This window comes from Mesoplodon mirus (assembly GCF_964341445.2).
Source record: "Mesoplodon mirus genome assembly, chromosome: 11".
Taxonomy (NCBI): Eukaryota; Metazoa; Chordata; class Mammalia; order Artiodactyla; family Ziphiidae; genus Mesoplodon; species Mesoplodon mirus.
Window position 1 is genome coordinate 19,037,403 of NC_138987.1, and position 14,962 is coordinate 19,052,364.

The following is a 14,962-nucleotide window of genomic DNA, read 5'->3' on the forward strand; positions in this document are numbered from 1 at the left end:
ATCATGGTAGATGAGTTTATCAGAGAATGTTGTTTCTTTTGAAACAGGTGAGTTTTAACTTCACTGAGAATGGAATTAAAGGATTGCATGAAAGAGATAGGATCTGTATAAGGGAGAGCATTTTGTCAGTATAAAAGGAGTAACTCCCTGCTTAGGATTTTTTTATAGAATAGCCATTCTTGTGTCCCAGTATCTGGTGGTTCTTAACCAGGGGTAGTACTGCCTTGCGCCAGGGTATGTGGACATGTGTGCTAAGGCTTGGGTAGGGGATGTTACTAGCACTTAGTAGGTGCAGGCCAGGGATGCTCCAGACCTTGCTGTGCACTGGGGACAGCACTGCACAATGGATTGTCCTGCCCGAGATGCCAATAGCACACTTGTTGAGAAACACTGGACTTCCCAAGCTTCAGTCATTTCTGTTCTTCTTGTACAATTCTTGCCTTATCTTTTAACACCTGTACCACTAATTTGATGCTTTTATTTAAATTTACTTTTTATTTTAAAACTTACTTTTCTTTTTTGTTTACTTTTTGGTCATTCTATATCTGCTTTTTTATTTACTTATCTTAATCCTTGCAGTCATGGGTTTGAAATGCTATTTATACTTTTCTAATCGTGTTAAAATAGATCCATGACTACTCTAATACAGAATGTTCCCCTCTGTACCCCCGGCATCACCTTGCCCACCACCAGTGGTGTGCACATCAAGCTTTGAGGAACAGTGGCCAGGCGGTCACAGTGGATTGATTTATAGCTCGACCTGATTTGATGTAGTATGTCCTTGGGAGTTGACACTACCGCCTTAGGACTCTCATTTTTAATTAACCACGTATTCAGCAGAATTCATGAGCTGGAAGGCTCATGAGGATACTTTTCCAGATAGAGGTCAGACGACACAAACAGCTATTATTGTCTCTCTCTGTGTATAAGATCTCCTTGGAAGGGCTTGATTTGTTCTTGGCTGGGTCGCGCTTATGTGCCAATTATCTTTGCTCAAGCCTGTGTCCGTAGATTGCTGGCCACCTCCCAGTTATATGGCAGTATTCACAAGGGATATGTGACCCTGAGAGTGTAGAGGAAGGAGAGCAAATACTGTCCTCACTTCCACATCTTTGGCTCAAAGCATATGTTGCATTAATAGTTGGCCAGGAGTCAGAATGATGACAGAGTGTAGCAGAATCACAGATGCTCCCGCCCCAACACCCAATGAACTGACCCAAAAAGCAGTTCACAACAAAAACATTCGCCAGCAACAACCCAACAGACAAGAAAACCAATCACAGCTTTGTGCTGTGCACTTTGCCCAGTGGCAGGTAATGAAGGAAACCGTCCATCCCGACCCCTCAGGAGCAATGCCGGGAGAGGAAGTTGAGGGGACAGCATGCTGAGGATTCCCACTAACACAGATCAGTATGGGAAGAAGCTGCCTGAGAAGGTGAGTGGGTGGCCTCGGCGAATGTCAGGCAACGGCCACAGCAGAGTCAGGAAGGCAACTCGGAGCAAGCCATCTCCCCAGTTACGGGAAAGAGATCACAGGGGTGAGTGCACCCTGGCAGAGCGGGCTCTGTTGTCAGACATTTAACTGGCTTCCAAAAGAGAGGGCAGTGCGTAGGACCCCCGGCACGGGCTGGCCTTGTGAGTCCTACCTCTCCTTCACGGCAGAGCATAGAAAGCCACAGCCAACCTCAGAGTGTAGCTCAGAGGGAGAAAGGCAATGGGTCCCCTGTGGAGTGAGCAGAGTGTCAAGGATGCATCAGCTTACTGTACAAGACCAAACAGAAGTTCTGGACAGAGATACTCATGTTAAGTATCAGCAAGATGAAACTACATGTCATGAAAACAATGCGAAAATGCTACAGCAGAGGAATGAAATATAGGAACACGGCTTGCAGAAAATAAACATGCAACCAGTCTGGTCTGGGAGGAAACCCAGAGTCCAAAGAAACTCAACCTCACAACGATTTCATGCTGTAGAAGAGCTCAGTATCAATCCAGGAGAAATAAAAACTCAATGTTATGATTAAACAGTAAGATTCTTTTTTATTTTTAATTATAAAATAGAACATAAAACTTGCTATCTTTTCCATTTTCAAGTGTACATTCATGTCGTTGTGCAACTAACCTCCAGAACTCTTATAATCTTACAAAACTGAAACTCTGTCCCTATTAAACAGCAACGCCTCATCACACACCCCCAAGCCCCTGGCAACCATCACTCTTCCCGTCCCACTGAATTTGACTATTCTAAGTACCTCATATGAGTGGAATCATGGAGTATTTGTCCCTTTCGTGACTGGTTTATTTCACTGAGGATAATGTCCTTAAGAATCATCCATTTTGTAGCATGAGTCAGAATTTTTTTCCTTATTTAGGTTGAATAATATTCTAATGTATAACATACCACATTTTGTTTATCCATTCATACCTCAATAGACTCTTGAGTTGCTTCTACTTTTGGCTGTTGTGAACAATGCTGCTAGGAACATGGATGTACAAATATCTCTTCAAGTAACTGCTTTCAATTCTTTTGGGTAATATAATCCAGAAGTAGAATTGCTGGACCATAATTCAATTTTTAATTATTTGAAGAACTGCCATACTGTTTTCCATAGCAGCTGCACCATTTTACATTCCCACCAACAGTGCATAAGGATTGCAATTTCTCCACATTCTTATCAATGCTTATTTTGTTTTGTTTTGTTTTTTGAGTAGCCATCCTAATGGGTGGCAGTAGAAAGGGATTTTTAAAAGATAGATTGAAGAGCCAATAAAAATTAAGAACAAAAATATGATATAATATTCGAACCAGGAGGAAAAAAATACAGAATAGCCATAACTGTCAGTCAAATGAATGGCGTGGGGGAAAGGCATGAGATAATCACAGGAAAGGAGTTAAAACAGTAAGAGAGAAAATGATAGCCATGGAGGATAGACAAAGCCATCCAGTATAAGGAATAGAAATAAAGAATGCAAAGATATAACGCAGGGAGATTTTTCTGAAAGGGAGGAAGAACTAAATCTTTGGTGAGAAGGCCATGCCACATACATGGAAAGGCTGATGAAGAGTGACCAAGATAAACCCTGGTCTAAAGTTTCAGTACTGTAAACTCCAGAGAGAAAAAGCAAATAATACAAAAAGGGGGATGTTCAAGTCAGTATCAGAATTCTCCAAACCAGCATTCTCTACCATAAAATATGAGCAAGTTCTACAAATGTAAGAGGAATAAAATTATTTAAATAATATAAAATTATATTCATAATTTAGAATATAATAATATAATATGACATTATTTTTATAAATATTGTTCAGCAGTGAAGGCAGTAAGCAGACAGTCTTGATCTGAAAGAACTCAAGAAGTATAGTAACCATGAACCTTTCTTGAAGAAAACCACCCGATGAAGAGATTCACCCAAATGACTCAAATCAAAATAACAGACTCAAAAGTAGAAAAGCCATGGTTAAAAAACAGTAACAACTATAAAAAAAAACAATGGTGAAGATTCAAACCATTATAATATAGTTTTAAGACTAAACAGCTGGGAGAAGATTATTGTTACAGAAGCATGTAAATGTTATGCATCCAAGAGAATAAAAATGATAGAAGCAAAAAAAATCTAGAGGTATGAGGAAAAAGAGAGGAAATATAAAGTGTTCATTATAAAGCATCAGTGTGAAAACATGTAGTTTACCTCTTAAATTTTCATTAATTTTTTCCTCAGCATTAAATTTTTTGTTTGTGTGTATGTGTTTTTTGTTTGTTTGTTTGTTTTGTTTTTTTAAGCATTTAATTGCAGGTCAGAAAGCCATTTAGTTTCACTTCGGCTGCTTTTCCTTCTGTTATATTCAGGCAAAATTAAGTTACTCTTATTAGAAAAATAACTGTTATATTCTCCTTCTCACAGTATACACACATAAAGAGATGTCCCGAATGATGTTCACAGACTGTCAGTAAGATGGTAGGATAGTGGATAATTTGTTTTCTTCTTTGTACTTTTTTGTGTTGTTTGAATTTTTTAAATAAGCCTATATTTTTATAAAAGCTGTAAAAGTGTCAGTTAATATAAAATATTTTGGTCAGTAGTATCATTATTCTAATTTGCTTCTTAGTCATTTAAAAAAAAGCAGTCTTGACAGATACCAGAGAGAGTCCTTGACAATATTTTTGCAACTCATGCCGAAGGTATTGGCAACTGCCTAGAGACCAAAGGCACATGCTGTGGAAAACATCAGCTATTCTAACAGGATGCTTTTAGCCTTCTCATTGAATTCATAAATCAAAACAGTGAGCTGGTGAGTGTGAAGTGGGATTGACCTGAATTTCTGTGATGCTGGTGACAAAAAGTATAGTATAATGTGCTATTGTACTGAAGTCTGAGGTTCCAGTCCTGGCCTAACCCATCACCGGCATCATCATTTTGGGTGTTTGGAGTCCATGTCAACCTCTGCTCTTTGCTACAGTGACTGTCACTTCCTTGAACCTGCCACATCCCCCTGCCTCAGGGTCTTTTCATGCGCAGTTCCCATGCACAGGGCACACCTCCTTTCCTTTCCCTTCACTGGGTTCCTTCTTACTCATGCTCGGGACTTAGCTTTAACCTCCTTCCTCTGGAAGGCCTTCTGTATAACCCAGTGGCACTTCTCAGCACATCTGTAGTCACTCGCTCAGTGTCAGACTTCCTCAGCAGACTGGCCTCGGGGAGATAGGGCTCCAGTTTAGGAAGTGCAAGGTCAGGTTCTCTCATTGCCCCTTCACAGCACGTACTTCCTCTCGTCTCTGGGCTCAGCCAGGATGGTTACTCTCCTCCTGTGATTTGTGCTGGGATGGTGAACTCTGCTCGCCTCTCTTCCTGCTCCCTCATGGCCTCTAGGTTTTCTTTTTCTCAGGGGGCCTCTTAGCCCCTGCTTCTGTTAGAAGCTGTCACTTTTTTTGGTGGTGTTCAAGTTTGTTCGGATAGAGTGGCTGTTCTGTTCAGCCCCTTACGCTCTAGCACTAGCCATTCCTGCAGGAGAGAGTGTCACCCCTCCGCCCACAGGCCAGTGCCAGAGGGAGGTGGGCCCTGCAGGCATCCTTAGATTCCCCCAGAAGCCTTGGGTTGACCTCTCTAGTAAAAGAGATGGAGATGAAAAAAGCATGTTACAAAGCAGTACCTGCAGTGTAATCCTAAATGTATGTTTTATTTATAAAAGACTGAAAAAAAATAGATCAGTGACCCAAGTTGTGATCTACCCTGGAGAATGTTCTGTGTGCACTTGAGAAGAAAGTGTATTCTGCTGTTTTTGGATGGAATGTCCTATAAATATCAATTAAGTCCATCTGGTCTAATGTGTTATTTAAAGCTTGTGTTTCCTTATTTATTTTCTATTTGGATGGTCTGTCCACTGGTGTAAGTGGGGTGTTAAAGTTACCTACTATTACTATGTTACTGTCGATTACCCCTTTTATGGCTGCAAACAGATGGAAAGTTATACCATGTTCTTGGATTGGAAGAATCAATATTGTGAAAATGACTATACTACCCAAAACAATCTACAGATTCAATGCAATCCCTATCAAATTACCAATGGCATTTTTCACAGAACTAGAAAAAAAAATTTACAATTTGTATGGAAACATAAAAGACCCCAAACAGCCAAAGCAATCTTGAGAAAGAAAAACGGAGCTGGAGGAATCAGGCTCCCTGACTTCAGACTATATTACAAAGCTACAGTAATCAAGACAGTATGGTACTGGCACAAAAACAGAAATACAGATCAATGGAACAGGATAGAAAGCCCAGAGATAAACCCATGCACATATGGTCACCTTATCTTTGACAAAGGAGGCAAGAATATACAATGGAGAAAAGACAGCCTCTTGAACAAGTGGAGATGGGAAAACTGGAAAGCTACCTGTATAAGAATGAAATTAGAACACTCCCTAACACCATACACAAAAATAAACTCAAAATGGATCAAAGACCTAAATTAAGGCCAGACACTATCAAACTATTAGAGGAAAACATAGGCAGAACACTCTATGACATAAATCATAGCAAGATCCTTTTTGACCCACCTCCTAGAGTAATGGAAATAAAAACAAAAATAAACAAATGGGACCTAATGAAACTTAAAAGCTTTTGCACAGCAAAGGAAACCATAAACAAAATGAAAAGACAAACCTCAGAATGGGAGAAAATATTTGCAAATGAAGCAACTGACAAAGGATTAATCTCCAAAATATAGAAGCACCTTATGCAGCACAATATCAAAAAAACAAACAACCCAATCCAAAAATGGGCAGAAGACCTTAACAGACATTTCTCCAAAGTAGACTTACAGATTGCTAACAAACACATGAAAAGATGCTCAACATCACTAATCATTAGAGAAATACACATCAAAACCACAATGAGGTATCATCTCACACCAGTCAGAATGGTCATCATCAAAAAATCTACAAACAGTCAATTCTGGAGAGGGTGTGGAGAAAAGGGAACCCTTCTCCACTGTTCGTGGGAATGTAAACTGATACAGCCACTATGGAGAACAGTGTGGAGGTTCCTTAAAGAACTAAAAATAGAATTACCATACAGCCCAGCAATCTCACTACTGGGCATATACCCTGCGAAACCCATAATTCAAAAGGAGTCATGTACCACAATGTTCATTGCAGCTCTATTTACAATAGCCAGGACATGGAAGCAACCTAAGTGTCCATTGACAGATGAATGTTTAAAGAAGATGTGGCACAGATATACAATGGAATACTATTCAGCCATAAAAAGAAACGAAACTGAGTTATTTGTAGTGAGGTGGATGGACCTAGAGTCTGTCATACAGAGTGAAGTAAGACAGAAAGAGAAAAACAAATACTGTATGCTAACACACATATATGGAATCTAAAAAAATGGTACTGATGAACCTAGTGGCAGGACAGGAATAAAGACGCAGATGTAGAGAACAGACTTGAGGACACGGGGCGGGAAGGGGAAGCTGGGAAGAAGTGAGAGAGTAGCAGTGACATATATACACTACCAAACGTAAGATAGGTAGTGGGCAGCAGCCACATAGCACAGGGAGATCAGCTCGGAGCTTTGTGACCGCCTGGAGGGGTGGGATAGGGAGGGTGGGAGGGAGATGCAAGAGGGAGGAGATATGGGGATATATGTATACATAATAGCTGATTCACTTTGTTATACAGCAGAAAATAACACACCATTGTAAATCAATTATATTCCAATAAAGATATTTTTAAAAAGGAAATAGATCAAATTATTATGAATGGGTTTCTCTGATGGAATTTCAAGTTATTTTTATTTTCTTGTTTTCAAATTTTCTGTCGTAAACATTTCCAAAGATGCTGGGTGGTACTTCTTAAGCCCCTATGTATGGCTTTGTACTGAGTAGCTGCCATGAAGACTAGGAGAAGTTGGCCCCTGCCATTTGGAAGTGTGTGTCATTCCTCCACATTTTTAATTTCTGCCCCTGTCTGATGTGTTTACTCGCTCTCTTCACCCTCGTGTCTTTCTCCTCCCCAGATGACCGGATGGCTGGAATCCCCCCGCACATCCTCCACAGTTCCCCTTCTGACCAGCAGATCAACCAGCTGGCCCAGAGGCTGGGCCCCGAGTGGGAGCCCGTGGTGCTGTCCCTGGGGCTGTCCCAGACCGACATCTACCGCTGTAAGGCCAACCATCCCCACAATGTTCAGTCCCAGATGGTGGAGGCCTTGGTTCGCTGGAGGCAGCGCTTCGGGAAGCAGGCTACCTTCCAGAGCCTGCACAGGGGTCTCCAGGCCGTGGACGTGGACCCCTCGGTGCTCCAGCACATGTTGGGATGATGGCGCCCCATCAGCACCTGGGGAGTCCATCCCCTAGTCTCGTGTGCCGAATCCTGAGTATCACCCAGGGCAGGTAGATTTGGGGGGACTGGTTTGTTTGTTTTAGTGATTTCTTAGATGAAAGGAGATAATGGGATTTCCACTTGACGTTACTTGAAAGGCGGGATTACTCAGTTGATCTCCCATGGTGATTTGTCAATTCATTGTTTCTAATTGCTCGGAGATTACATTATTTGAATTGTGCAGGTTTTAATTGTGTGGTTGCCTTTTAATAGACTGGTAAATCCTAGTGGCTCAAAAAAATACAGGTGTTCTATATATAAAACATCTACTTTTATGTTGCCTGGGAACTGAACTGTGGACTTAGCTATTAATCATGATGTTAATAATAAAAATTGAATTACTGTATATAATGTGGCCCTCTCATGAGAAAGTATTGCTTGTGTTTTTTTTCTTTCATTCTTGTGTTGCATAGATTCAGGGTGTAAAACTACAGTAGTCATTTCTTTGGAACAGAGTAGTAACAGCGAAATGGTTACTTTCTCTAGTCAAGATAAATCGCTCAGGCAGGGTGTCTGCATTAAATTTAAGACACTGAAGCTCCCTGCAAAGACCAGTTCAAGTACCAGCATGCATACCTGAGCCCTTTATCTGTAAAAGATTTGCTTAAGAAAATCCCGTGCCCTTTATTTAAAGGACTGGGGGTTGGGGGGCCGTGTGGTCTTTCCGTTGAAGCCTTGATGGTTGAAGTGTCATGCTCCTAAGGACTGTGATTTAATTTTCTGACTTTTTACTAGTAACACGTGGTATGTGTCAAATGCTTTACTGTTTTCAAGGCTTTTCACACATGTGATCTCATATGGACCTCACAAAAAGCCTATGAAGAAGTTGGGTAAGAGAGGTGAGCCCTGTCCTGTATCAAGATGAAGCGATTTGCCTGGGGCGGATGAGTGAGCGTGTGTCTTTGCAGCACTGGTCCTGTGTGCCCTTTCCAGCTGCTCCATGCTGCTCCATCCTCTCTCTCACATGCTCTGGAAGTAGCTTGCTGCCCTCCTCCTGCTAGCAGCATCTCCTCAGACAAGTTACTTCACTTCTCTAAGCCTCAGTTTCCTCATTTGTAGAGTGAGGCAATGATTGTCCCCACCTCCAAGATTTTTGTGATGATTAAAGGAATAACATCTGCCACGGGCTCATCTAGTGCCTGGCCCATCATCAGCTCTTGGGAAATGGTAGCTGTTAATTCACTGCTGTGGCTGAACACAGATGCAGTTCCCAGACCAAGCTGAACAGTGGCTAAAGCTGAGGGCACTGTAGGAGGAAGTGTTATTACCATGTTTCTTGCTAAGCTTTAAAATGTGATATGGCTTTGTTAATGCTACAGTGGGTCCAATCAAGAGAGAGACAGGTGAACATTCCCAATCTGTGATCCATCCTTCTGAATAATTAAGAGAATCTATTTCCTAATACTAACTTAACTCAGAATTTTTCAGAGGGAAAAAAATTCTGAGGACAAGCATATAGAGTGCTGAGGTTGGACAGAAAGTGGGTGCTCAAAATGATGACAGTCCTGAGTTAATTACATCCTTTCAGATGTCTAGTAACCATATTCCCTTTCCTAAAAAGAATCGGTTATTTTACGGTTCAACAAACAGTTCAGAAGGATGGTCCACTGGCCTTATCAGCTCTAATTTTCCATTTTGTAGTCCAGCCGTTAATTCATTATCTTGTAAAATCCTCACACCTTTGGCCCCATCACTGCACCCAGTGATAGACTGTTCTTCCACGGCATTTTCAATAACTGCTTGTCATTTTGAACCTTGGACTTGTTACGTCGCTCTTCATCCCCCTGGGTTTGTTAACAGAGAGTGGAGCTTTTGTTTTCACCACATGTATGGACGAGTGAGTATAACTGGGCTCGGCTGCATCCGACTAGATGGCATTTTAGAAGTGGGTCTGATGACTCCCCAGGGCATTCCTACCATTTGTAGGGCATCTGTTATGCACAGGTACCTTTGTCCTCTGTCAGCAGTGAAGGACAATTTGTGAAGAACTTGCCATGATGAGCTGGTGGAGTTATCAGGGAGCTCTGACTTGTTGCCCTTAATGAGCAGGACATCTCCACCATCAGATAGCAGCTGCAGCTCTTTGCAGCATGGGCCTGCTCACACTCTTGCAGAAGATTTGCAGAATGGAAGAACCGAACATCAAATCACTGCCTAATTTCTGCCTCTTACTGAGAAGAGTGATGCTACATGGCATCTGCCTACCTCCCAAGAGAATCCAATAGGTGATTGCCTACAAGGAGTCCCTGTGTTTTTGCACGGAAGAAGGTTCTACAATCCCAGAGATTGCCTACTCCCAGTAAAATTCTTAATGAGTGCAGTGAGGTGGTAGAACATTTGTAGGTGCTGACAAAAAAAAAAGATTAAAAAGTCTTACTCCACTTTGGTTTGGGGTATATGTGTGTGGTGTGTGTGGTGTGTGCGTGCGTGTGTGTGCACACATGCACGTGCGTGGGTATGCCCCTTAACTTTTTAAAAACTGTAACTTCTATGAAATTTTCTCAGTACAAAAATAGTACATCTTTTTTATAGCAGTGAAAAATACCAATAAGCAAGGAAAAAAAAAAAAGAATTGCTCCCACTCCCATCGTCCAAAGATAACTACTTTTACAGCCCAGTTTTGGTCTATGTCCTCCTGTTACTTTCCCATGCCTGCATATTCTCTCTGTAACAAAAACAGGATTGTATCGTACATGCTGCTTTACAATGGGCTTCTTTTATTTAACATATAACTATCTTTCCATGTCATTAAAGAGTTTTCTATACCTTTCAATATCCTCTGTGATTTTCAGCATCCTCTGTGTTTGGAGCACACTTTAAAATCCTATAATTTTTAGCAGCATATTTGAAGAAATTAAAAGACACTAGCTATTAAGTATAACAATGTCTTTTTGCTGTCAAAACATCCACCATAATCCCACTGTTTGCTTGGTCCCCCTTTAGAGCCCTGTTGTTACTTGAGTAGAGCTATTGACTGTCCCCACTGTGCATTCTTACATCCTCAAGAAGCAAAGTTGAACACATTCCCATAAATGTTCTGGGCTTTATTCTGAGTTTTTAATCTCTTTCTTACAGCAAGATGCCTTCTCCACTGTGGCATGTGATCCACTCAGCTCAGTGTTCTCTTCCTACAAGTATGTATCCTGGGGGACAGTAATATTGTGCCTGTCAATCCGAATTTGGTGGGACACCACATTTGATCTGTGTGCAGCCGCTGGTCTACACCGTCATTTTTAGTAGTGGCACACTTTCCAGTATATGCACGTGCCATGACTTGTAGATCACTTTCCTGTTACGTTAGATGGATCTTTAAATGGTTTTTCCTTTTTCACTATTACAAACAGTAATGCAAGGAAAGTCCTTGTTAAATATTTACATTCCACCAGAGGTTACAAAGGCAACTGACGCAGTAGAATGGGTCTGTCTTCATCCCTTTCTTTGAGGAATTCCTCAGAAGTGGTAGTTTTAGAAAGAGACTTCCCTCATTCAATTATTCAGCAGACACTTACCAGGAAGCTCCCGTGAGCCAGTTACTCTGCTAAGTGGCGAGGCAAAAAGATGACTGATACACCACAGTCCCGGTCCTCCAGAAACACTGTTCGGCCAACGAGACCGACACGGATCTCTAATCACAATATGAGATGATGAGGTCCATGCCTGAGTAGTGAGTCTGTGGGAACACAGGGGAGAAAGGATTCACTCTGCCTTGCTTCAGAGGTAAGAGGCATGGAGAATACTCATATAAGGCTCATCTCTTGGGCAAGTTACTCTACCTTTCTGTGCCAGTTTCTTCATATGTAATGTGGACAATAACAGTACTGTGCTTACAATTGGGCTCCCACAAAATAAAAGCTTAGAACAGTGCATGGCACAGCAAAAATGTTTTGCTAAATCACTGAGTTGAATTATTTCAGCTGTCAGGGTTGGTCTAATATTCTCCACCCTACCGGGTCCCTGAGAAGCGTGAGGGTCAAAATCACCATTTCCTGCTGTGCTTTGCATATGAAAATAGGAAGTACATGGTCCTTCAGTACTTTTATCAAGACTTTAAAGACAAGGAATGTGAACTGGTAGGCACAATTCAGAGCATATTCAGAATTGGGATGGGATTCTGATCTAACACTTGGCTATCATTAAATGAATCTCTACAATCAGCAAGCTAGCAATTTGTATGCGCTACCAGAGATGCGAAGAAAAATAAGACATAGTCCCTGCCCTGTAGGATCTCAGCCTGTTGAGGAGACAAACATAACAGCCAGCAATTACGATAACTGTTTGGCCAGTATCACAGAGGAGGGAGCAACAGAATTGGCCACTGAGGAGGTGACACTTCAATTGAGATTTGTAAGTGCTGCCCAACTTGGTATGTCGGTCCCTTAAAGGGAAGTTAATGCATATGGATACCAGAATTCCACTTAATTTATTTTACATCCAATGTGACAAATGGCACTTCTTGCCACGGGTCTACAAGATGCCTCCAAGTTACTGTCTCAAAGCAATCTAGAAGCTAAGAGAATCATATTGATAGACTAAGTGGCCAGTATTACATCAAGTTCTGATGTACACCAGTTCTGTACATCAAGACAACAGTGACATTGAGAAGCATGTGTTTTATTTAACCACAGGGGGATCAGGTCAGGCTTCAGGTTTTAGATGTCAGGCATATTTGGGGGTCCTTTGTGCCATCTCTAGCCCTTAGTTCTTCCTCTAAAAGTCCCACAGATTAAAATTAGATGTTGCTGGCATACAAGGAATGTTTTTAATATAATAACTGCCTGTTTACTTCTTAGAACTGTAAACAGCTTAGAATAGGGATGTCTATCTTGTTGGCATTTGCTGTTTTATAGGAAAATTAAAGTCTCACAAAGACACAGTTCATTGAGCCAATTAAGCCTTGTCTGTTAAAATTATGCAGAATATGTGGCAATAACTCTAAAAGCTATTATTAATTCAAAGCGTAGACCATGAAATCCAGGTTTCAGTACTGAAAAAGAACAAAGTGGACCCAACATCTTGGTAATACTCATATGTTTCCATTTCATTTTTACATTCCGTCTCTAGCCAGTGCTATTTTGGGTGTCAGATTACACTGTTGATGGAGAATATTTGTGGAAAATATCTGCTCTGCCAAGATGTTTGTATCCCCCCTGCCGCCAGAATTCATATGTTGAAATCTTAACCCCCAAAGGTGAGGGAATTAGGAGATGAGGCCTTTGGGAGGGATGAGGTCATAAGATGGAGCCCTCATGAAAGTGACCCCACAGAGCCCCTTCCAGCATGTGAGGACACAGTGAGAAGGCTCCAGCTATGAACCAGGAGAGGACCTTCACCAGAACGCGACCATGTTGGCTTCTTGATCTCGCACTTCCCAGCCTCCAGAACTATGAGCAGTAAGTTCTTGTTGTTTATAAGCTACCCAGTCAGTATTGTTTTTTTAGAGCAGCCCTAACAGACAATATCAGACGGGTTGGATTAGGTCATATAACCTCCCTCTTGTCAGCTTCTAGGAGATGAACTGACTTAATCAGACTTAGCTGATACCAAGGTCCTTGGCATGACTTAATGGCTCATTGTGGATTCCGGGAGAAGACTGAGTGCCTACAAATGAAGTAAGTAAGCCTACTCATAGACTGGTGGTGAACTTGGTGCTCCTGGCCATGTCAAAGCCAAGGATGAGGGGGCTCTGCCTAGGGAATATTTCTTTGAAGGACCAGAATATCTGTAATAGGTAGTGGTTCTTATCCATTCAGGGGGCATGGATCCCTTTAAGAATGTGAGAAGACTGTGGAGTCATTCTTTAGAAAAGTGCACACGCATGCACGTGTGCACAAATACACACACCCCATTTGGCATATAATTTTTAGGGGATTTCCAGTACACCTGAATCCAAGTTACTCACCCCAAGAACCCTAAGCCTATAGGTTATAAATAGGCACCAGACCTCACTAGCATCTAAGCCTGACTGATCATTTTTTGGCTTTGTAGGGTATTTGGAGGGCTTGTGTCCAACAGAATGGGGCTAAGTGTTTCTGTGGGGTTGCACAAGAATGTAAACTCTGGTATGAAGGACTAACCAAGGTATTGGAATAAAGTTGAAGCCACTTATCTAAACCGTGATCTTTATACAGCTGACCACAGATTTTCTGCCCTATGGGAGGGCAGGCTGGTGGACCTCTTGGACCCACCTCTTGGAAAGGTAAGAGCTTGCAGACATGTAATGTATGACGATCTCTAGCTTCTAGGAGCATCCTGCCTCCATCCCGTTTCTTTAGAACCAGGAATCCTAGACAGGGCAAGACTGAGACTTTTGTGCCCAGCATACTGGAGTTAATTAATTTCAGGAGAAAATTATATAGAGCCACATCTACTTTATATACTAGGAAATTATTTCCAACATTATCTTTTTGTCCAGCCACCTGCTTGAATCAAGTTTCTGTCAGCCTCTGGAAGTAGTAATTATTCCCTGCTCTGAAACTGAGCTCCGTGCTGGCTTTCTGCTAAGGGAGTGGACCCTTTGGTTGTCTGTGGTCTATTGTCAAGAATTATCTTGTCACTTACTATTGTCAGCTGTTGATTTTCCAAGGGATACTATCTTTGAGGCTAAAAATAAATCCTCGCAACACAAGTCCCCTCTTTGTGAAGTGTGAAAGACAATATGCACCAGTCAATTATGGATATAATTTTGCAATAGGGAGAACATTTGTTAATGAGGAATGTCTCAAAGAGAAGGAAGGAGGCCTGGGTTTTATAGAGGCAAGTGAACAAGGGAGTCATCCACAAATCCTGTGGGACTCCTGAGAAAGGATGGAGGCGGGTCTTATCTGAGAATATGGGAAGGCTGGGTTGTCCTTTGTGGTGGTTAGCTGTTTCTTGGGACACAAAAGGGGGGCATTTCTTTACCATCACTGCTTTCAGGGAGCACAGGGTTCAGATAAACTTTATCATTGTCAAAAGCCATATCTTCTTCAACTTTTAAGAGCCTAAAGCAAATTTGAAAGAAAAAAAATGTTTTTGTAAGGTTTGGGTATGAGATAAAATCAGAATTCTGGCATCTCGATTGCCTGTTCTAGAAAAGACACT

The 14,962-nt window shown here is 41.6% G+C and overlaps 1 protein-coding gene and 1 long non-coding RNA gene across 8 annotated transcripts in view; both read left to right on the top strand.

Moving 5' to 3' along the window:
* The window catches only part of CRADD (CARD and death domain containing adaptor protein), a 274,839-nt gene extending 263,664 nt beyond the window's left edge, over nucleotides 1-11,175 (top strand). For 4 of the 7 annotated variants that reach the window (XM_082634816.1, XM_082634814.1, XM_082634815.1 and 1 more), the window contains one exon: nucleotides 7,519-11,164. In XM_082634816.1, the coding sequence (XP_082490942.1) occupies nucleotides 7,519-7,820 (302 nt within the window). In that variant the 3' untranslated portion in view covers nucleotides 7,821-11,164. Of the gene's footprint in view, nucleotides 1-7,518 lie in introns of all 7 variants that reach the window. The other 3 variants (XR_014295241.1, XM_082634818.1, XM_082634817.1) reach the window with 3 other exon arrangements.
* A 1,306-nt stretch (nucleotides 11,176-12,481) lies between these two features.
* Nucleotides 12,482-14,049, top strand: LOC309811740. The gene is made up of 3 exons (XR_014295246.1): nucleotides 12,482-13,272; nucleotides 13,383-13,491; nucleotides 14,011-14,049. It is a non-coding gene; the product is annotated as an uncharacterized lncRNA (long non-coding RNA).
* The last annotated feature ends 913 nt before the right edge of the window (nucleotides 14,050-14,962 follow it).